We start from the raw sequence: 23,150 nt of genomic DNA, 5'->3' as shown, positions 1-23,150 counted from the left end.
GTGCCACAAAGGACTCGCGTGCTGACGCCAAGAACAAAGATTCCAAGAGGTATGCTCGATCGACTCCCAGGACACACAGCGGCTGCGGCTAGTGGTGAGGCGCGAGAAACGTAAACGCTAAAAGCCCAACCAATACAGTAATGCATGATCAACCACGCGCGCGCACGCACACACACACACCTCATAAAATACAAAACAAAAACAACAGAAACAGCAAAAAACGAAACAAACCCTCAAGCGAAACAGCGGCGTGCGACTAAAACTTCAGCACCTCTCGCTGCGTCACCTTTGCGTACCAACGCTGCCCATCCGCACTTCTGTGCTTTTCGTGGGCAGAGATGTCGAAGACATATGGGCCGCGCAACGGCGCTGGTGCCCATCCGTCGCCGCACTGCGCTCGCTGCTCTGGGGAGAAGAGGTGACCCGCCTCCCAGGAGGAGACGCTGGCATTGGGGACACCGCCCTGCATGCTCTGCAGCATACTCAGCGGGTCGTCTGCTGCACTACCTCGTCGAGTCTTTCCTCCGCCACTTGCAGTAGCGCCTCTGCCCCCGCTCCCCTCGGTGTTGCCGTTGCCATCGCCATCACTGCTGCCGCTGTCGCCCCCTTGCTTCTGCTGCTGCGGATTCACGGCTTGGTCGTGCTGTTGCTGCAGACGGCACATCAGTTCCGTGGCCTGCGTCACCTTGCCCTGTTCCAGCAGCACCTGTGCATCTGGAACGGTCGGGCCCCAGAACGGGCACGCAAAGTACATGTCCGCTTCACTGCGCAGAGTCGGCAGAGGCGCCGCGTCGGCCTCGCCACCACCTGAGGCGTTCTCCTCCGGCGGTTGGGCTGCTGGTGTGGCCTCTGCTGCTACCGTCGCCAGCGGCGGCGGGGCGTAGCGGGGTACGTCGCGCGTCGTCCACACATCCCAGGGCACCGTGGTGTTCAATCCAGGTGCGGGAGGGGCCGGTGTAGGTGGCATGAGAGGTGGAACGGTTGACGCAGCGGAGGCTTTGGCCGCTGGCGCAGCCGCTGACCAGGAAAGTCGCTCCGCCTGCATCATCTCTACGAGCGACTCATCGCTGATGTCCTCGGGCTCGATCGACGGTGGCGGGCGCGTCGCCCAGGCGGAGAACCCGAACGCATGCAGAGGATCTGCGCCCGTCGCCTGGTGTGCGGGGTGGAGGCTGCTGGGGTGAGCTGCTGTAGTTACCTCTGGCAGCTCCGCCACGCTCGTGACGGGTATTGTAGCGGCGGTGATTGGCACCACTGGAGCGCGAGGTATCGCAACTGGCATGAACCTCGACGCTCGCAACGCTGCCGCCTCCACGTCACTGTCCATAGTGCGTTTTTCTTCGATCGACAGGCGTGACTCTGGCGCAGGCGCAGCGGCTGTTTCTGCCGGCGCTGCGCTGACAGAGGTTCGCTCCACCTCTCCCTCCACCATGGCCTGCATCTCACGCCGCGAGTCGGCCAGTGTGATGAACAGCCGGATAGGCCTGAGAGAGGGAGTGTGGGGTGTCTCAAGGGCGCAGCGTGCCGGCGCCGCCAAATACGCGGCTGCATCCGAGCCAGCCTTCACCGTGGCCTCCTTGCCGCGCAGCATCTGCGTCGGCATGCGCTGATATTGCATCACGAGCAAGACGTCCAGCGGAACGTGCAGGCCGCAGCGGCTGCGCGTCGTCGCCCACCAGAGCAGGAACGCGTCGAGGTCCTTACGCGAGGAGCTCTCCGAGACGCCGTCCAGGAGCTCCTTCGCCGGCGCAGCATCCTGAAGGATGGATGACGAGACAGGCAGACCGGTGGCGCGCGACGGGCGGCGAACAACGCCGAGGCCGCAAGCAGGCTGCGCCGCGCTTGGCTTCTCCGGCTCTTTCATGTCCGCGCTTGCGCCACCCTTGAGCGGCTCCTTCGCAATGCCTGCCAGTGGCAGGAGGGCGTGCCCGTAGGTGTCCATCACCACGAACACGCCGTCTGGCCGGCAGTAGAGCCCACGCGATACCCAGCGCCCCTGACTCCAGCAGCCGGCGTACACACTGCCGTCGGCGTAGCGGCGCAGAGCGATCATGCGGCGCTGGGAGAGACGGAAGAAACACGCATCGCACACCCGCAGCTGCTGCCCATTCACCCCGGACGCGCTGGAGCTGGCGGGGTCGCTCTTCGCACTTGGAACACCGTCTCCTGTGACAGTCGATGGCAGCGACGCGCGGTGCTGCGTGCAGGCATCGCAGAAGACATCCCCGCAAAGGCGGCAATGGTGCCGGCGGAGGAAAAAGGAGAAGGCTGTGCCACACTGCCCACACTCGGCAGCGGCGTCGTCGTCTATCATCACTGGAGCAGTGAAACAGTCGTCCCGCTCGTTGCCGTCGCTGTAGGTCGTCTCGTACACCTCCCCGGTGACACGCTCGTAGATGCGCGTGAATCCGGATGAGGTGCCCTGCACCCACGACCCTTCCACCACGCAGTCGGCGGTGAAGAGCAGCCCTTTGCCATTCTGCTTGTTCTGACTGAAGTCGCCGTAGTAGGCCCCACTGGTCGTCACGAGCTTGCCCATCCCTTCCATCGCATCCGACACAAACGTGCCGCTGTACACGGAGCTGCCGTCGGCCAAGTGCAGCATTCCCGTGCCGTGACGCTGGCCGTGCACCCACTCGCCGTTATAGACGGAGCCGTCTGGGCTGTAGCCGATGCCGCGGCCGTGCGGCCGGATGCCACATGTGTCACTCTCCTCCACCTCACCGCGGTAGTGCACCGCGTGCAGCTTGCCCTTTCGGAACTCACCGAGCAGCACGGAACCGTCGTCCAGGTAGTAGACGCCCTCACCGTGCCATTCGTCTCGCTCAAAGCCGCCCTCGTACCACTCGCCGTTGGGCATGTACTGCGTACCGAACCCGTGTCGCTCCCCGGCGCAGAAGCCGCCGCGGTAGTAGTACTGACGTCCCCACCAGAGCTCGCCGTAGACGTGCGGGATGGTGTGTGATGTGTAGCCGCTGTAGATAATGTACTGCGTCGGTGGCAAGATCTTGCTGCAGCTGCGCCGCGCCGTCTCCGGGTGGCCGGAGAGGTTTGGCGTCTGGCTGGAGGCCGACGCGGGCGGGAGGGCCGGCGCAGGCGATGTACCCGTCACTGCACTGTCGTTAACGCTTGAGGGTGACGCGGCAGGGGGAGTAGATGGCTTGTCTTCAGTAGCTGCCGAACCTGCTTGGGTGGCGGCCAGCAGGTCATGCGCTGCTTCATCGACAGCTGAGACTTCGGAGGAGTATGCGCTAGCCGCGCTGTGCAGTGCATCGTTTCCAGTCGGCAACCTTCCATTGTGTTGGTGATGCTCCACGTCGTCGAAGGCCGTGGCTGGAACAGCGGAGCGCTCGGGAGAGAGGGGCAGGGACTGTCCAACGGCCGAGACCTGCCGAAAGGACTCCTGACTGTGCGCGACCGTGGAAAGCGGGTTGGCCGCTTCCGCGGCACCGTCGTCGACGTCACCATCGGCGACGCCGTTTTTGTTCTCGCCATTGCGAGCATCGTGATGGGCAGCCTTGACGCCGCTGTTGCGCCGTGTCTCCTGGTGGTGCTTGTCGCCCTCGACAACGGAGGAGAACATCGACATCGGTATCCATAGCTGTGTATACCGCAGCTTCCACAGGACCGCGCGCGCGCAGTCTGCACAGACGGGCACCGTCGAGATACTCTTCTTGTCGAACGCGTGATCGACCTGCTCTGCAGAGAAGCTTGGGAAGGTGATAGGCCGGGCAGCGCTACCGCTGGCGTTTGTGAGGGCAGTCCTCGCAGCTGCAGCGGTCGAGAGCTGCACCGTCTGCTCCGCCGTCAGGTAGGCGTGACGCAGTAGCGCCTTCACGTCCTCCTGCTGTGCCGGCCCCTCTGTGTCCATGTGCCCCAGGCAGGAAGAGCAGGTCGAGCGCAAGCACAGGGTGCAGTGCATGCGCTTGCGGAAGAAGCTGTAGTCCTTCCCACACAACGTGCAGCGCGCATCGGGGGAGGGCGGCGGCGACGGTGGGGTAAAGGATGCCGGCGCATGCTCTGCAGGGTCGCCCATGCGGTTAACCGCTAGTGGCGATGACGCCACAGTCAGCCGCCCACCAGCAACGCGCCGCGGTTCACCACTCACGTCTTCCGGTGCAGCCACCAAGACAGAGGTGTAGCACGATTGCAGCCGCGGAGCAACGAGGCGCGGCAGCGTGCTGGCACAGTTGCGCGAAGCTGCCCGAGTCGTCTGCCACATGATGAAGTAATCGAAGGCGGACCACGGGCGGTACGGTGTGGCCAGCCGAGGGAAGTTGCCGAGCCACTCCCCGGCAAGCACGACACCAGAGTCGAAGTAAACAACCCCAGCGCCGCTGGCGCGGCCTATCACTACGCTGGACGGTGCGTCCGACAGATGAAGCGAGTTGGCACAGCTGGACATCTTTTTCGCCGTAGGGACGGGCCACGGTACGGAGGCTTGCAACCCAGCGCCGCTACTGCCCACGGCAGTGGTGGGCGATGCGGCTGCGGTGCGTGGTGGCGCGCCTCTCCCGCCTTTCGCAGTCTCTGCCGCCCACGGTCGCGGCGCGCCCACGGCGGCCGACATGCTTGGGGAGTGGTACAGCTGTGGCCACGGCGTGCCACCCGGCAGCGGAGACGTCTGACTCCCAATCTGGGGCAGCACCACTGCCGCGTAAGTGCTTAAATTCATCGTGTATGGGCACCAGGAGCAGGAGAACGTGAAGTGGTTGCCAAAGTCGACGAGCACCCGTCGCGGCTGGTCGTTGTCGCTTTCATCGTGCGTGTCGCCGCCGATGCCGTCACCAGCGTTGCTGGAGCCGTGGCCGACAAGACCAGACCCGATAAGCCTTAGGAGGTACGACATGCCAAAAGCATCACGCGCCAGAGCGCTGCTCGTGCCGTTGCCGTCCGCATCAGCCGCGTCACTGGCGCCCTGGCCGCCATCGGTGGCGTGACCGATACTCCTCGACGGAGAATCCTTCTCTGGCAACCGCAGCGACCGCGAGCGACGCAGCAGGCTCGGCGAAATCGTTTGATACACCGGGGTGATGCGGTTGCGCTGATACCAGATGCCTGCCCCGCTCGGCGCATCGCCACACCACCCGCTCTCGAGCACCGACCCATCCGGCCACCACACGCACGCGCGCGTAGCGTCGCGGGCGCCATTGCGAAAGCGCCCAATGTAGACGACGCCGTTGGGGAAGGCCCATACACCTTTGTCGCAGTGCAGCACATCACGGACCCAGCGCCCCTTGATGAGCATGGACGGCATCGAGGCAAGGCTGACGGTGCTGTATCGAGTGCGGGACGCACCAGCGGCGGCATTGCCGTCGCCACCACCACCGCTGCCCCTCCGACCTTTCTCTGCCTTCACCCCTCCAGCGCCGTGGGCGGTAGTTCCACCGCCGCCGCTATCGCCTTGGCCGCCACCACCGCCTGACTTCCGTTCTTCTGCAAGGTTCAGTGAGCCACCGACGAGGCCGTTAAGGGCAGGCAGCTTGAGCACGCCCAGCCCATCCCGTAGACCATTACGGAATAGGCCGAAGAAATCGATGAAGAGAGGGGACACGCCAGTGCGACTCGCCGTGATACCGTTCAAGGATGTGTCGGTTGTTGCCCCCTGTGGGGCCCCGTCGCCGGCTGCGCAGCGGCCTTCTTCATGTCCAGCGATGAACGACGCGTTCGTCAAAGGTGTGTTAGACCTGTCACTCCACATCGCGCTCAGCTCCGACGGCTTCAGGGCGGAGCTGCTGGAGCGCATGGCGAGGAAGATGTCCACCGGCATCGTTAGCCGTCCAATACCGTGAAAGACAGACCCGTCCCACTCCCCCTCGTACCCCTCCACGAAGATGTTTTGCTGCCACCGCCCAGCCTGGATGGTCTTGTTGGCGCGCTGCAGCATCCCCAGCCCATGCCGTATACCGTGGACGTACTGCCCGCTGAACTCAGCCTGCTCTGCGGCGTAGCGCATGTTGCCGGCGCCGTGACGGCGACTCTTGTGAAAGTTACCAGCGTAAAAGTCGCCATTCGTGTACCAGAGGAGTCCTCTGCCGTGCATGTGTTCGCCGTGCCACTGCCCCTGGTAGCAGAGGTAGTTTGTGGTGCTTGCTTTGCCGGCCACGATGGCGGCACCGATCGTTGCGGTGGCGCTGGCGCTGCTGATGCCAGGGAGAGGAGGCGCGGCGGGGCCTGGGGACAACGTTGCGTCCACAAGGGACGACTCTGGGCTCTCCAATGTCGCCGCAGCAGTTGCTGCCGCGGCTGCAGTGATATCCTCGTTGGCGAGCACTGCTTGCGACTGCTGTGACGACTGTTGATGCCAGTGCATGGTGCCGACGGTGCGCTCGCCGCGCACAAACGTGCCAACAAAGGTCGACACACCCGGCACGATCACGGTACCTTCTCCGTGGATGAGCCCGCTCTGGAACTCACCGTGCATCGTCGCCCCTGTGCGCTTCAAGGTATACTTGCCTTGTCCGTGGCGCAGCTGGTCGCGCCAGGAGCCTTCGTAGACGTCTCCGTTGCGGTAGCGCATCGTGCCATGCCCGTCGATGCGATCCTTCTTGAAGGTGCCAAAGAACTCGTCACCGTTGGCGAAGCGCATGATGCCCTCACCGTTGCGCTGATCGTACTCCATGGAACCCTTGAAGAGAGACCCGTTCGGGTACATGATCTTGCCGTTGCCGTGGCGCTGGTCAAAGGCCCAGTCACCGTCGTACACCTCACCGTCTACCTTGCGCAGTTTTCCGCGGCCATGTCGGCAGTTGTCGCGCCACTCCCCCTCGTAGACATCGCCGTTGTAGTACCGCATCAGCCCCATGCCGTGGCGGTAGTGCTTGGCGTCGAAGTCACCAATATATTCCTTTGGCGCCGCAGCGGTCCCCACCAGCTCGAAGGGTGAAACGTACGAGAGCCCCTTCAGCAACAGGTTACTCACCCCTTCCCCAACCCCGCTGCCGCTGCCGTTTGTGTTGCGGGGCCGGTAGTCGACGTACTTGCGCGTGTAAGAGATGGTGCCCTTCCCCTGCATCTCACCCTCTATCCAGGTGCCGTGGTAGGTGAAGCTGCTCGTCACCAGCACACCATTACCGTGGAACGTGCCGTTGACCCAGTCACCGCCGTACCGGTCTCCTTGCCGATAGCGCTTGCACAGAGCCGTGAGGGTTGCCGCCGCCTGACTCGCGCCGCTGTCTTGCGGCACACCTCGGCCAAAGAAGAAAGAAGTGAGTCCGCCACCTCTGCTACTGTCACTAGCAGCGGCCGCCGCTTCGGCAACGGTCAAGTTGGGCTTCGCCGCTCCATCATACTGGAACAGTATGATGCCGCAGCCGTGCGGGATGCGGCACCTGCTGTCCTCCACGACGGGACCAAAGTAGTGGCTGCCATCCGCGAGCACGAGCGACGGCGTCATCCCTTCACGTGGAAGAAACGTTTCGACCTGAATGGTCGTGACAGGGCGGGTGAGCGGGGCGTTGGGGTCGTAGTACTGCGGTGCGGCACCCGCGGCATTCCTGCCGCCTGCCGCATGCGCCATCACACTCGAACACAAGAGGAGGGTGATGAGAAGAGGTGGTGGCAGGGTGGGCGGGGGCACAAGTTTGAAGAAGATCGCGTTATCAAAATAAAGCGGGCGGATGAAACAATAATCACAATAATAAATGGGGCAGGACAGAGAAAACGCACACAGAGAAGCGCAGCAGTCGTAGCAGCAGCAGCCGTGGTAGCAGCAGCAGCAGCAGCCGTGGTAGCAGCAGCAGCAGCAGCAGCCGTGGTAGCAGCAGCAGCAGCAGCCGTGGTAGCAGCAGCAGCAGCAGCAGCCGTGGTAGCAGCAGCAGCAGCAGCCGTGGTAGCAGCAGCAGCAGCAGCAGCAGGGCTCAAAAAACACAAAACGGTCACCGACACAGACACAAAATGACTCAAGGAAAGCGAATGGAACCGGGGCGAGCGACTCGGCACAGGGGCCGGGAAGCAGGAGCGAGCGCGTGCAAGACGCCCCAGCCGATGAAGGACAGAGAGGGGCGAAAAAGAAGCAGCAATGAGAGAGCGGAGGGGAGGGGGGAGGACAGAGGGAAGGATGACTATATATTTAACGATAGTGTACGTATATGCGTGTAGAGGTGCACGCCCCGTGTGCGCGCACGCTCTTGCAGGAGTGTGTGCGGTATGCCTATGCGCGAAAACAGAGCGGGGAAACGAGACGGAGACAAGCGCTGAAGCAAGTCGAGCCCGGAGGGTGAGGGAGGGGCAAATTATAGTGCTACGGAGGGGGAGAGAGAGAGTGGGATGGTGGAGTGTGTGTTTGTGTGTGGGGTGTGCAGCTTAGCTGATGCAATGAACAGCAGTGGCTCTCAGTGCTGATTGAGCCGCTTCTATAGATGCAAGGGCCCGCTCATTGGGCGCGGTGGCGGTAGTGAGGACAGGATGTCGACATGCACATGCAGATGGTGCCATGGAAGCCGTTGAGTGAGCGGCGCGTGGCGTGGTAGGCGACAGAGCGACACGGAGTGTGGAGAAGGGGTGGGTGGAAAAGGGGGAAGGGAGGCGACAGCGATGATGGTGGTGGTGGTGATGGTACAACCCGAACAGCCAATGATGACTGCCTGCAATCCTTGCGCACCAGACGCGCGCCACCTCTTTTCAGTTGAAGAAGCATGCAGCGGAAGCCTGGCTGGAAATGAGCGAAGAAGGTGGAAGGGGAGCTACAGACAGATGCAACGGCGGCAGCGGGGCCGCAGCTGCGCGTGCAATATCCGAATGCACACATGAGTCCCACACGCACACCTGCCAGTCTTCTCTCCTGCTGCACGTATGCGTGCACTTGATCTCTCTCCTCTCGCACGTTACGCTGGTGGCCCGCGCATGTGTGCGCACGCTCTCCATCCTCATGTGTTCTTTCTTTGCGTACGTGCGGCATGTGGGGGCGCCGGGGGAGGGAAAGAAACGAGCCCTGTTCCGCGAGTCGCGCACACGGCGCTTCGCGTCCATGACAAGCCAAGCGGTTGCGAATGGAGATACCGAATTTTCTCTGTGAGTGTTAGAGTGTGCGGTCGCAGAGGGGGAGAAAGGCGTGATGAGGGCGACACCGCGATACTCTGCTCTTTCTTCTTCGAGGTGCCCCTTCTCTGCCATACAGCATAAGCTTCACTTCGCTCCACTCTACCGGGTCTGTCACGGGCACCCATCGCGCCGTGCAACGCAGCCGCAGACACGCACCACAGCAGTGCGCCGACCCAGTCATCTGTGCACGGCCCCTGACCCAAACTCTACCCACCCACCCGCCTCGCAGGGCGCCTCACAGCCACTCTCCCTCATCATGCCGGCCGCCACGTGGTGCATCCCTCAGGGTGGCACTCAGCCTCCCCAGCCGTAGGCAGTGTGAGGACCGAGCGAGACGCGTTGGAATCACGCTGACGCCGTGCCCATTGCATGGATGGCACAAGCATGCTCACGGTCGCGGGTCGCACCAGCGCAACGCCGTCCAGGGATTGACCGCCGGCATCCGTGCCACTGCATCGCGCTGACCTCCCCACGTCCCAGGCACCCTGGCCCTGTCACCCACCAGGGGTGGGCCGACAGTGGCCGGGGCAGGGAGGGGGGAGGAGGCTGCTCGGCTTCGCCACCCACAGAATGGGCACTGGCCCCTGCGGCGCCACGCAGTGAGACGACGCACCCCGTCATCAGAGTTACCATACTCCACCGTCTTCAAGAGAAACGTGCACTCGCGGAGAAGAGGCCTCACGAGCGCACGTCGATGGAGAACAGTGAGAGCGATGCGTCTGCGTGCATGGGATGGGAACGGAGACAATTTTCGTCCCCCCTTCTTTTTGTTCTTGCCACTTTACGAGCACATCTTCACCTTCGCGCCACACCTGCATTCCTTTCCCCTCCGTTTCCCCTATCCGCAGAGATGTAGACATCCTCCTGTGCATACGTGCGCTCGCGCGTACACACACGCAAGCACGTATGCGTAGGATGATGTCCCCCCCCCCTCCTCCCCTCCCCTCACAAACACCAAAGAAAAGAAGCAAGGAAATGGCAACCGTGGAGGCGTTCTGTGAACAACAACGACAACAGCACATAAGAAAGCAACAAGACACAAACTTGCCGAACCGACATGCACCTTGCCAGGCACCCTTGCGAGGAGCTCGAAACAGATGCCGGGCCGGCGGCGCGGCTTCCTCCCCCATCCAGCTCCGGTTGGAGATGGTGGTGGTAGTGAGGAGGAGAATGTGTGGTGTGAAGAAGGAACGCAAGAGAGTACACGGACGGCTCGTGCGAGATCTCTCACGCAGCGTGATGAGGAGGGGGAGAGCGTTCGATGCGCGCCTTTCTCCATATTGCACACTACAGCAACAACGACACCGTATGCTAAGAGAACAGCATCAGCGGGCCGCGCCCCAACGACGTCATCCGCTGAAAGATGGTCAGATACTGACCATACGCCGACGCAGCAGTCAGCGTACCTAAGCCTAATACGACCACCGTGCTCACTGCAGCCAGCTGTGCCGTTGTCATAGATTCAAGCTTCTTGAAAAATTCAGGGCCTTCAGAAAAGCAGCGCATCGCGTCGTACTGCGCGCGCTTCTCAGAGTCCAGAAGCGTGTCGTAGGCCTCGTTGATGGCCGACATCTGCTGTCGCGCCTGCTCCTGCGCCACCGGGTCCTTGCCGACGCGGTCGGGGTGATTAAGCAGCGCCTTTGCCCGGTACGCCTTTTTGATGTCTGCCACTTTCGACTGCATTGTCACGCCAAGCACCTCGTAGTAGTTGGTGTCCTCGCGTTCACAGATTCCGCTGTGGCCTGCATGCCGAGCGCCTCCTCCTACGCCGGCATCGCCAGGACCGTTCGCCGCACCCCTGGCGGCGTTGCCGAGGGGGACAGACGTGAAGGCAAACGCGGCGTGCGCCGCAGCGGCCTGAGCCCGCGCAGCCTCCTCGGCTTCCTCTTCGACTCGCTTGTCCTCCAGCTCGTCCTCGACGGTGCGCGGGTGGCGGCGCTCGAGGGCGTCTCGAACAGCGCGCCCCGCGATGAGGCTCACATGCTGAATGCCGGGAGACAGCAGCAGCAACGTCACGCGTTCTCCCCAGAAAATGCCGCCGCCGGTGGGCTCGCGCGAGAGCTTCTGCCCAAGCAAGACGCCGAGTACGCGAGCCGCGTACACCAAAGTCGCTTGCACCGATACCACCACCAGGTCAGCAGCGTAGGGCTTCAGAATTCGCCACCGCGAGGTTCTCTTTATGCGCTCTTGGTACAAGTACGAGCCCCAGATGATCTGCTCCGTCACGAAGAGCGTCACGTCCGCGATAAAGCCGCTGACGAAGGTGGTGTAGAAAGGGCGTGATTGGTAGCCGTAGAGGTAGTAGCGCAGCGCCTCCTGGCAGGGCTCCGGCATCCCATCAAACGGGTTCACCCGCGAGGGCCGCGGCGGGTTGCGGTAGAAGGCCACGTCAGCGTCCACCAAGTCCGACTGTGAGAGGGGCCGCGGTGTAGCGCTGGAGGCGGAGCCGCCTCTCGTCAAACCGTTCGCGGTGGCGCGTGAGGTGCCGCTACTGCTGCTGCTCGCACTGAAACCGCCTCTGAACTGTCGCAGGAAGCTTGGATAGAGGAGCCCCCCCACGAAGCGAAGTAGTCGCGTGCACCACAGACGGCCGTAGCGGTAGTCACGCACAATGGGGTACACGTATTGAAACACAAGCGCGTCTTGGCACAGCTTCGACTCGCTGTACATGCACAACACCGACACCCCGCACTCCAGAAGCCGGAAGGACAGCCTTTCGCTGATGAGCCGGCTGTAGAAGCTCAGGAGCGTGGAGGGGTTGAAGCCGCTTCTAAAGAAGGAAAACCATCCGTTGACGTCGCTCAGTGCCTCGGCAATGTCCATCTGGAACAGCGAGCTGTGGAGGTAGTCGATGAACAGCAGTCCTGCCAGCTCCACCCCGTGAATCGGAGCCGCGAAGAGCACAACGTGATGATTCAGCATGACTATGTGCGTGGGCTTCCTGTGAATCTTCTGCGACGGAAAACTGAAAATAATCGACACTTGGGTCAAGGTTGGCGGAGATGGTATCCTCACCCACAGGGAGGCACAAGGAGTGGCTTGGCAACGATCCAACGAGCAGTCCGAGAGGGACCCCGCACACACATCTAAAAGCGGGACAACAGACAAGCGATCCTGCGTTGGGAGAAAGACCGACAGAAAGGAGGACGAAGGCGACAAGAATAACACCCCAGCTTGCACACCGACAGGGCGTGCGGGAACGAGACAACGACGTGCTTGCGCGCGTGCGTGTGTGTGTGATTAACGCCGACACGCAGCCAACATTCTCGCTCCCTCGAATGCACCACTGGGTGCGCGACTACGCACACAGGCACAGACAGGCTGTTAGTGCCCTGTGAGAGTGCGCGACGAGCCTTGTTTGCTTTGTTTTTTCTCTTTCTCAGGCTTGGGGTGAATATATATTTTTTTTTTTTTTGGGGGGGGGGAGGAAGGGCGGTTGTGGGGATCGCGTGTAGGAGCACGTGTGCGCGAGCGTACATGCTTGTGCCGTTGAGGGTAAGGGAGAGAAAGAGAGGTAAGGCACAGGTGCGGGAGAGGGTGGAGTCCAGGGAAGGAGGCGGCGCATGCAGGGAGAAGAAAACAACGCAGCAGCACAAGCAGGGCAGAAACAACAACAAAACAAAGTGGTTAGGCTGTTGGCGGACTCACAGAGATATGTCTCTACTTGAAAAGTGAGCGGAACGGCGCACCATACACACGCGCTGATGCGAAGCGCTGTGGGGTTCCGCGTTGCAGCGTGCCCTGTCTTCCACACAGGGAGGGCGGGAGGACAGGCGAGGGGAGCAGCATTCTTCACCATGACGAGATATGCGACTTCGCAGTGAAGGGGAGGTAGACACACAGTGAAGGAGAGGAGGAGTACACTCAGGGAGAAGGAGAAGAATGCAGTTCGAGCCTCTGCGGAGGTGAAACGGAGGCGTCGGGGTCGGGGGTGGGGGTGGGGGTCTAATGAGCGGGGTTTCACACACACACACACACACACACAAGAAAAAAGAGAAGTCAGTTGATCTTCTCTCTGCTTCGTCTTCTTGTCATCCGCTCTTCGACGAAAGCCGCACCATTCAATGGCATGTACACACACGCACGCACACACAGAAGGAGGCAAGAGAGAGAAGAGGAGGGGTGATGAAGCTGCAAAGACGCGATCTTTTCAACCACGCACGCACACCACACGCTGAGCGATTCCCGTCGACTCCCAAACGCAAACAAATCAAGTCAGCACACCCTCCTCCCCCCAAGCATCGATTTTGAAGGCCACGTCACCCGCGGCTCTTTCTGCCCCATGCACCCCTCCCCCCCGCGATGACAGAGTACACAGAAATGGAAACATGCACACGTACGCACGCACACACAACGCAACAAGATCAAGAGAAGAGCAGGTGTGTCCGGGTGCCCACGCACGCCGCGCGGGCACCGATTCATCTCTCCACGCTTGGCCGTCGAGCCGCTTGCACCTAATCAGAGGCACAAGCCGGCAAGAACAATATCCAAACATATACACATAAAAACACACGCACATGCATATATGCATACATATACCTACACATGTACAGGCAGGCGAGCAGGGGCGCCATTTTCAGAAACGCAGACACGCAGGCAACGTGTATACTGAGCATACATGATATCCTAGTCGTTTTCTGAGGCGCTTCTCACTATTCGTTCCTCGTGATTTCTCTGTTGCGTTCAGAGCTGGGCCAGCGCCACCCAGCTCCACACATTCACGCTGGAGTCCGACCCAGCCGTCACTATGACAGACTTGCCAACGTGATAGCGTACACGAAACACAGTGGTTATGTGCGCCTTGGCCTGCCACTGCACGCTCCAGTTGGTGGTGTCCGCCAGGCTCACAAAGGAGTCCTTGCTGCAGGACAGCACCCCTCGCCCCTGCGGCGTGTACTTGATGCTGTGCACCGGGCGGCTGTGGCTGCGCAGTATCTTAACGGCCGCGGTGCTGACGCGCGGGTCAAAGATGCGTGTGGTGCAGTCCATGCCGCACGCCGCGAAGGTTGTGTTAGCAGGATTCCAGTCCACGTCCCAGATGGTGCGATCGGGCCCCGTGAACACCGCCGCGACGGAGTTTCCCATGCGGAAGTCGTGCAAGCAGACTTTGCAGTCCTCGCCAGCGGTCAGGGCAACGTTGGGGTCCGTTGGGTGAGGCCTAAGAGCAAAGATGTGGGACTTGTGGGGCACCGTGTTGCGCACGCAGACCCCCGTCGCGATGTCCCACACCTTCACATGGCAGTCCATGCTCGCCGTCGCAGCCTGCACGTCGCCGACCAGCACGCCAGCGCCGTACACCTTGTGCGTATGCCCCTCCAGGCGATAGACCTCGCTCGGATTGCCGATGGCGTACAGGCGCGCGGTGCAGTCGTCCAGCCCAGCCACCATCCACTTGGCTGTGCGAGAGTAGTTCGCCGTCAACACCGAGTTCTTGGACGTGGTTCCCGGCACCTCGTAGCGCGTGATGACGGTGCTGGTTTCAATGCTCCACTCCAGCAGCTGCAGGTCACGACCGCTAGAGAGCACCAGCGCACCCCCAGCAGGCTCGACGACGGCCCGTGCTTCCGGGCAAAGTTGCTGCACGTCCGGAGTGCACTCCATCGTGTAGATGGGCGATCTGTGCGGCATAACTGTCCGAATGAGATGCGGCAGATCGCCAGCTTCGGTTTCTGCGGCTACGGCAGCACCATCAGCATCAGCACCGATGACGTCGCCAGCACCCTCGGCGATCTGCTGCGGCTGTCCATTGTGGTTGTCCTCCTCTTCATCCATGAAAGGATCCGCCATTTTCAGCAGCGCCTCTAGCACCTTCACCTCACCGGTGTTGGGGTCAGTGTAGGTGACTACCGGCACCCGCTTCACCTCCCGGGTGCGCTGCTGCTGCAGTGCGGGGTACGTGCTGGCGGCTGCAGCCGACGCCGCCGGCAGCTGCTGCATTGTATGAAGGTTCACGGTGTAGCTGCGCTTCTTCATGACGACAGTGCACGTGCCGCGCATGTTCAGGAAGGCGTCCTCCAGACGGTCTGCCGACTCCTTTGCGTACGGCTCCCACGTGCCTGGCCGCTCCAGGTCCTCGACGAACCACCCGAACACCGTCCCCTCTTTCCTCGTCTCCGGCGGTGGAGGGGGGATGCTGTGCACAGTGATCAGCGTACCGTCCACCACTCGCCCCACTTCCTGTGACAGCGTCTCACCTGGCTTAAGAAGGCGAGCAATGACGCGGAGCGTGTCGCCCTTCTTGTACGAGATGGCAGCGCCGGGTTTGGTTCCAGCTGCCGCTGCGGCGCCGCTAGTGCCTGCAGCCCTAGGTGCGCCCCCTTGGGGACGTGGATTCGCTTTCGTAGTGGTGGCAGCCGCCCTGGAGCTGCCGCCTGTCGTGAATGACGACGCCACTCCGCGGGACTGCGGCGAGACGCCACCTGCGCCCATCCTGTGGCGTATGTGCGCGTACAAGGGGAGATGAAGGGACAGGGAAGGGAGGGAGGGAGGCAGTTAGAGGGAGAGCGAGGGATATAAAGCAAATAGCAAACAGGCGAAGGTGAAGAGGGCGGCAGGACGGCGACGACGACGACGCTTCGCAGCAGCACAGCGAACGGGGGCGCACGAAGGGAGGGGGAGGGATAGACGCACGAAGTTGCCGGTGCTGGTGAACGCCCTTGAGAAGATACACGCAGAGAAGGAGTAGTGAATGCGTGTCGCGGCTAAGTGCGACGCTGCGGAGAGGAAGGAAGGAAGGAAGGGGGGGGGGAGGAGGAGGAGGAGGAGGAAGAGATGGGAAGGGGAGGGGGTGATGACTTGGCGTGAAGAGTAACAAAAGAAAAACGAAAAAAAAAACAAAAAGAGAAATGCAAACAAAGCAGCAGCAGTGTGTCTTCTGAGGAGACGCTTCCTCACCCCCTCTCGCGGCCTCTGGTCCCTCCCTCCTACACACCCCCTCCCTCCTCCCGCTTCTTCTGCCGCCTTCGGCTTTTGGCCACGGACTAGCTGGTAGCGCAGGTGCACCGCCACCCACGACAGCGAGCTCAAGCGGAGAGGCACGGGGGACGAAAACGAAAAAGAAGGGGGAAGGAGGGGGAGGAGGGATGCGAGGCGACGGCACACAAATCAAGAAGCAATGAAACTATGAAAATACTCTGGCGCCAGGGGGTGCACTGTCGCGTGGCAACACTCTCTGTGTGAGGCGTTCCGCGCAGAGAGGGGGATGGGCGAGGGGAAGAGGGGCTCTGGGTAGAGAGGAGAGCAAGAGGGGTTGGTGATGGAAAGAGAGGACGAGGGCAACTTGCACCAAGATACTTGGAGTGGGGTGAGAGGGGGGCGAAGCCGTCTAGAGGACGAGAGAGGCGCCCATGCACAATATACGCAGGCAGCAATGCACACCGGGAAAGAGAGAAAGAGAGAGAGGTGCCCCAAAGGCCATGTGTCAAAGTTGATTAGGCGATGCTGGGAACTGGAGGAGCAGTGAGGGAGAGGGAGGGAGCAAGCACGCTTTCTAGGGAAAGTGAGGTGAGAGGCTGCATTGGCAGCCGAAGAGGGGAGGGGGGGGGGACAGGAGCGGTAGAGATCGAGAGAGGGTGAGGGGCAGACAGGAGGGTTGAGAGGGAGCGTCCAGGGAATGGATAACAGAGCTGTCATCCGAGAAGTCCATGTGGTGGGAGGCGTACGCGAGAGCTACTTCGCACGCATTGACTTGTGCGCGTGTACCAGGCAAAGAACTGCGAGCGTGATGCGGGTGGCGAGAGGGCGTGCGCTTCCCCCAGAGAAAGCCGCCCGCATCTCAGGAGGTGTGGGCACATTTGACCTGCGCCTCTTTTTCTCCTTTCGGAGGATTTACTTACGGCACTCTTTTCCGTGTGCGACGTCCCCCATTCAGCGCAACCGCCAGAGCGCGCAAGCATACACCATGACAGCGCGACATCGACGGATACGGGCGGCCAACAACAGCATGCGAGGGAAAGGTGTGCAGACACACTCATATACACACACACACCCACTCGCATATGCAGCAGCTTTCTCTTTCTCCGCCCCTTCACACGCATTTGCTCGCTCTCGCTCTCGTTCTGTGCGTCGAGCGACACACAGTGGACACCTTGACCCATCACATCAGCACCAGGCACACAACAGCGTGACCGCGCGCCCTCCGCACGCATTGAATCAGCGGACAAAAACCTGCACGACACCGGGCACAGCGCACTCGCCCGTGCACGTATGCGCGTGCACGCATAAAGGTGGTTGTTGGCACTGCGGTGCCCTTTTTCTTTCTCACAGAGCACCAGTGGGCACTAAGTCACTAGTAGACGTGCGCGCGTATGTGTGTGTGTGTGTGTGTGTGACCATGCCAGCGCTGGCGACGGCTCATGGGGAGAACGAGCGACAGAGAGTTGCCTTGCGTCAGACACCGGCGGGGACACAGCAAAAAGCGAGCCCAGAGCAGCCACGGAGAGCGAGAGCGAGCGAGTGTGCCGAGAGACCACAACGGTGTGTGCGCAGGCCACCGCACAAGGCGCCTTTTCGCGAGATGCAAGAAGAGCAACAAACAAGGGCCGCATGCAGACCTCACTCGTCCATCATCCCGCTCCCCACCCCCACGTCGGTGTGCACGGCAGGATGGGGGTGTGGTCCTTCGGTACACGTCTCTCTCTCTCTCTCTCCGTCGTCTCTGACAGCTCCTTCTCATTTCTGTGTTACTCGTGACCGTAGCCCAGCTGCGCCCACTCATCCTCCAGCCCGGCCGATTGATAGAGGTGTGCTAACGTCGGCACACAGGACTTGCGTATCCACGCCACCCAGTGCGACACCGGCAGGCCATCTGCCTCCATAGTGCTATCCCCCAGGTTTGCTCCGGGGCCACCATCAGTCGACAGCGCGTGCGGGGTTTTCGTGCCATCGCCCCGGCTCTCCTGTTCACGGTTCGCATCTGCACCACCGCCACTGGGCGCGGCGCGGTGCGGCCTGCGCTCCGCCACGTGCAGCAAGCCGATCATGTACTGCAACACCTCACCTGCGAGTTTAGCTTGTGCCGCAGCAGCAGGAGTACCATCGGTGCCCTCGCTGGCATCCTTGGCACTCGCCGGCCCGTCCCACAGCTCCGCAAAAACTCGTCTAGGGAAGCCGCAGTGACGCAGTGTGATGAGGCACGACTCGAGGTTGAGAGCGGGGCGATAGCGACGGAAGACCCTCACCACCATAGGCTTGTGTGAGTCTGCTCTGGCTGTGGACGCTGCCGCCTGGCCCTCCGCCGTGCTGAGCCCCTCTGCCTCGCTGTCGCCTATGCTTCTGGAGTCATCCTCGTCCCCGCCACCGACTTTTTCACCAGCACTGACGAGCCCCCGGCGCTCCGCCAGCACAGCCTCGCGCACCTCCAGCTGCCACTCGCGCTCGCGCCGCGCAACCGCCGCAAATACCTGCCGCACTTGCGTTGACTCGCCCCATTGGTCGAGAAGCTGCATGTAGAGGTTAACCGTCCCACGGCGCCACTGCGTCTTATCGTAGTGCGGGTAGCACAGCCTCTGCAACACGGCCGGCGTACTACCATGAGGACAAGAACCTGCCCGTGCGCTGTGCTGTGTCGCGACGCCGTTGTCAGCAGCGACGCTGCAAGAGTTGGCGGGGATAAGCTGGCCTCGCACTGCGGCATCGAGCAACGTTGCCCAAACCAGCTGCAGCGGCCGGCGCAACAGCGTATCGAGGCGATGCTGCCGATGTTCCTCCCACCGCGGACTCCCGTGACAGGTGAGGGTCGCTTGGGAGTGGCGCCGGAGTTCCATGACCAACTGAATCGACAATGCCAGCGTCGACATCTCGTCGGTGTCGCTACGTAGTCCACCGCCCAAAGACGCTGTTCCCGACCCCGACTTCTGTTGCTGATGAGCATCGTCGAGGAGAAGCGCGCGCAGCATCCACGCACACCACGGCAGTGGTGCCGGCGGAGCACTCGACGGCACGCCACACACACCTTGGTTGTGAACAGGAGCGACTGAAGAAGGCTCGCAACTGCCCGACATGAGCAATGAGTTCGGCCGGCACAGCGCAGCCACGACGGCATCGCGCGTTAAGTCCCACTGACGGCGGCTGGCTTCCGCTCTTGGCCCTGAGACGGGCGCCGACGACGCCGACGACGCCGACGACGCCGACGGGCTTAGATACGTGGCCATCAGCCACCGCACACCGGCAGCTGTTGCCAGAGCTGACGCACTGGATGCAGACCCGCTTTCATCACGAGACGCTCGATCCGCGCTGACGAGGGATCGCGGTGGTCTGCTGCTTACCGCCTGCTGCTGCTGGTGCGGTGACGGCCCGCCAACTTGGCGGGCCGTAGGTGAGCCAGCTAGCACAAAACTATCAATGACCTGCAGTTCGACTTCAAGGCAACGCTCTGGCATGGGAGGCATGCAGATGGTCGCGAGGAAGGCCACGTAAAGAACCAGCGCGTCATTCTGCAGGCGATGTTGCTGCTGCGAAGCAGCCGCAGACGTGTCAGTTGGCGCCGTCGCTGAGCTTCTCATAATAGTCTCGAAGGCCTCGCGCGCCACTGCCGCGAGTGCGGAGTGGGTCGGCGAAGGTGACGCCGCCGGCGCGTCTGGCGGCGAGCCTGTGCCATGCGCCGTCTCCCGCAGGAAAGAGAGCAGTGAAAAGTTGCCAGACGGACCAACACTGCTCAGCGTTGATGATTGCCTGTGGAATGACGCTGCGTGGCGCGCCGCTTCTAGCACCAGCAAGGCCGTTGTAGGGCGGAGAGAAGGCTGGCGCTGCTGCGAGCGTCTGCGTTTCACGCCACACGTTGGTTCCGCTGTCTTCGCGGCCGAACCCGCCGCCGCCGCCGCCAGGTCTTGTGGGAGATGTACCAGGAGAACCTCCAGCACCCTGTGAAGCAGGTAGCGCATGCGATGCGTCGGCGCCGCGTGTGCTGCGTCCGAGTCCTTAGTGGGCATCAGCGCTTTACAATCATTGCCGTCGCCATGGGTGCCGCTGCTTCCCTTGCGCGTTGCCGTGTGCGACACGGCGGCCGTCTCTGCGTGGTGAAGCTCACGCAGGAGATACGTGGCGTAGTGATGATGGATACCTTTAGGGCTGAAAGGGGAGCGGTGGCGCGGCAGATGAGCTCGAGCCGAGGAAGGTGAGTCCGACATTAGCGGCGAAGAGGGTTGCAGCTGATGTGCTGATGTTGACACTGCAACGGCGTTAGCTACATCTGCTGCTGCTGCTGCTGCCACGTCGCTTTCCGTCTTCTGCCCTCGATGCAGCTCCCTCCAAGCGCTGTAGACGCCTTCGCACACCTCCAACGGTGCCGCGGTTAGCGATTCGGCGGCATCGGTCGCGGATTGGTGACTACGCAGACACAGAAACAGAAGCCACTCCGTGACCGCCGCAGTAACGCACGAGGCGGTCTGCACGAGCTCAAGCCCTCGCCGCCAGGCTGGTACATCGTTATGCGAGGAGGCTAAGGTGCTGTCGTCCGGACTGCCGCTGGCGCACATGTCAGCGTCGCTTGCAAGAGCTGCCAATGGACCGGCCGACTTTGACAACACCGGCACGTCTGCCCCTGTGGCACCGCTATCGACAACCCCCTTGCCGCGGTCGCTTGTTGGAGTTCCATGGTCCTGCTTAGCGAGCATCTGCAGCTGTGTCAGAAGCAAACTTTCCGGCGTGTGATCAGTCGAGCCCGACGTGTTGGCGGTGGAGGAAGATGGAGTGCACACACTTGATGGCTCAGGTGACGCAGTTAGAAGACTGCCACTGATCTGGTCATCCGTAATCGCCGCCACGGTGGCGGCATTGTGTGATTGCAGTGCCGGTGCAATAGCCGCATCGTGCATGTGGCGTCGTTGCTGCCACTGTGCGATCAAAGGAGAGGGAGAGAACGAGATCAGCCTTTCCCTCGACGCACCAGGTGGTGGGTTGCTGCCTATACCACAAACTACGCCGGAAGTTCGAGCAGACGGCACCGGACTTATGCGACACCGCAGCATATCGCCGCTACCACCAGCAGCAGTCCTGCAGCTGTAGCTTCGGTAGTAACAGCTCACATACAGCGATGGTGGCAACCGCTTCATCGTGGCCGGACTGTGAGTAATGCTACATGGGGGGGGGGAGTAAAGGCCACGAGAGGAGCAACGATGGAGACGAGAGGGGTGAGAGAAAGGTAAGGCATCGACAGAGGTGTTCTCTGCGAGAGGAGCTGCTACACTGTCTTCCCCACATCCTGCAGAAGATTACCAATGCCTCAGCTACAAAACAGATCATCGCACGGGCAGCAGCGCGAACATAAGTATCACGTACATGTGCGCGTGTGCCTGCTTCGCCTGAGCTGCGTCTCTGTTCTGCTTCGTTCATCGAGCGTCGGCACACCATCACACACGGTGCGGCCGGGGGCGACTCAGCAGCACCGAGAACGCACAACAAGAACGAGATGGATAGATAGGTGCGATATAGGAGAAAGCTAGAGGATCAGACGGACAGGAGCAAACATCGTCATGGGCACCTCCCCCATCTACCCAACTCCACCTGTTTCCTTCCTCACCGCTGCTGCTGCTACGTGCAACTGTTATCTTGATCTTTCGATTCAAGTCCTTCGTTGTCCGTGCAACCACGCACACACACACGCACACACACACACACACGCACACACACACACACACGCACACACACACACACACACACACACACGCACACACACACACACACGCACACACACACACACACACACACTGCGACACAACGTGAAGGCGACCGCTGACGAAAAGCGTTCAAGGAGTGTGTGTGTGTGTGTGTGTGTGTGTGTGTGTGGAGGAGGTATTGTGAGCGAGGGGGTGCTGCAGCGGCGAAAGAGATGCACCGCTTGACAGATGTGGATGCGAAGTGGGTGGTGTTGGAAGTGCTCTCTACCCTTAACATTGGCGACACCGTAAGTACAAGTCCAGACGTATGCACGGGCATAGTCGGGCATCCAGCTCACTTCCATTTCTCCGCACAGCCTCTCTCTCGGTCTCCCTTTCTCTCCCGCATCGCCTCTTTCATCTATCCAACTTGGCGACCTGTGTGTAAAAGAGTAACAGTTTTTTTTTTTTTGCTTTTCTTGTGCTCTAGCCAAGGCGAAACGATCGGCAAGAGAGAGAGAGAGAGGGAGACAAGTCGGAACCACAGTGCGGAGCTCCTTGGATCGTTACGGCGCGCCGTCACCGCGTTGTGATTCACTTCTTTGCCTCTTCCTCGCTTTTGTTACGGCGCTCCACCACGTCGTAGTTGTACAGCCGCGATGTGTTCACCTCCAAGATCGTCTGCTGCTCCTGCAGCCACGCCAGGTCTTCCTGCGTCGCCGCAAGGTTCTCGGTGGCGCTCTTCAGGTTGCGCTCCAGCAGCTGCGTGGCTTCTTCAAACGTGTACTCAACCATCACGTTCGCGCCGAGCCACAGGTGCACCGTCTTCTGCGGCAGAACCTTAGCCTGGCAGAAGACACTCTCCGTTAGTCCGTAGTTTGTCGTGAAGCCCCTGCCGCCGTTCTCTGCCACTAGCGACTTCTTCAGATACTCCAGGGTCTGCAGCGTCTTCTTGATGTCCGGAATCTTCGCCTCAAGGTTGGCTGTCGTGCGGATCAGCCGGTGCTCCGCGAGCTTGTACTTGCTGTACTGCTCACTGAAGCGCTTCAGCAGCGTCTCGGCACTGTCGCCGCTCGACTTGACCAGCTCCGCCACGTTCTCGACGAAGGCGACCTTCGGAATGCCACGCGGGCTGACGTAGTCATCCTTGAAGGTGTACTTCTCCAAAATAGCGTTCATGGTTCGGGCAGGTAAGAGATACCAAATCAGCAACAACAACCCAAAAGGAAAAAAAAAAACACACACAGTGAGTCGGGCAACGATGATGGCGATGCTGGTGACTTGAATGATGGCGTGGCACGTGCAGCGCACGCGGGGGTGCACAGTGGGGAGGAGAATGCCCACCGACACACACACACACACACCCACACGCACACACGCACGCACACGCGTATGTGCACAGGCACGAGTCGGACGCAAAACGGCAAACAACGAAAATTGGGAGAACAGAGGTTAGGAGGGGGAAGAGACGGTGGGGCACGGGGCATCGGGGGATCAGGTGCAGGAGGGGGGGGG

The 23,150-nt window shown here is 61.3% G+C and overlaps 5 protein-coding genes across 5 annotated transcripts; all 5 read right to left on the bottom strand.

The window, feature by feature from the left end:
• Positions 1-256: 256 nt before the first annotated feature.
• Positions 257-7,519, bottom strand: LMJF_26_1420 (conserved hypothetical protein; the record flags this gene model as incomplete). The annotated part of the gene is made up of 1 exon (XM_001684094.1): positions 257-7,519. One exon carries the CDS (start codon positions 7,517-7,519, stop codon positions 257-259), a length of 7,263 nt encoding a protein of 2,420 aa, XP_001684146.1.
• A 2,834-nt stretch (positions 7,520-10,353) lies between these two features.
• On the bottom strand, positions 10,354-11,964 carry LMJF_26_1410 (conserved hypothetical protein; the record flags this gene model as incomplete). Its single annotated transcript, XM_001684093.1, has 1 exon — positions 10,354-11,964. One exon carries the CDS (start codon positions 11,962-11,964, stop codon positions 10,354-10,356), a length of 1,611 nt encoding a protein of 536 aa, XP_001684145.1.
• A 1,761-nt stretch (positions 11,965-13,725) lies between these two features.
• On the bottom strand, positions 13,726-15,471 carry LMJF_26_1400 (conserved hypothetical protein; the record flags this gene model as incomplete). Its single annotated transcript, XM_001684092.1, has 1 exon — positions 13,726-15,471. One exon carries the CDS (start codon positions 15,469-15,471, stop codon positions 13,726-13,728), a length of 1,746 nt encoding a protein of 581 aa, XP_001684144.1.
• A 2,252-nt stretch (positions 15,472-17,723) lies between these two features.
• LMJF_26_1390 (conserved hypothetical protein) lies at positions 17,724-21,092 on the bottom strand (the record flags this gene model as incomplete). The annotated part of the gene is made up of 1 exon (XM_001684091.1): positions 17,724-21,092. One exon carries the CDS (start codon positions 21,090-21,092, stop codon positions 17,724-17,726), a length of 3,369 nt encoding a protein of 1,122 aa, XP_001684143.1.
• Positions 21,093-22,229: 1,137 nt separating this feature from the next.
• LMJF_26_1380 (prefoldin-like protein) lies at positions 22,230-22,814 on the bottom strand (the record flags this gene model as incomplete). Its single annotated transcript, XM_001684090.1, has 1 exon — positions 22,230-22,814. The coding sequence occupies one exon, from the start codon at positions 22,812-22,814 to the stop codon at positions 22,230-22,232; it is 585 nt and encodes a 194-aa protein (XP_001684142.1).
• Between the last annotated feature and the right edge of the window lie 336 nt (positions 22,815-23,150).

This window comes from Leishmania major, chromosome 26, assembly GCF_000002725.2.
Source record: "Leishmania major strain Friedlin complete genome, chromosome 26".
Classification (NCBI taxonomy): Eukaryota; Euglenozoa; class Kinetoplastea; order Trypanosomatida; family Trypanosomatidae; genus Leishmania; species Leishmania major.
The sequence above is the reverse complement of the archived record's forward strand: the minus strand, read 5'-3'. Positions and strand labels throughout refer to the sequence as shown.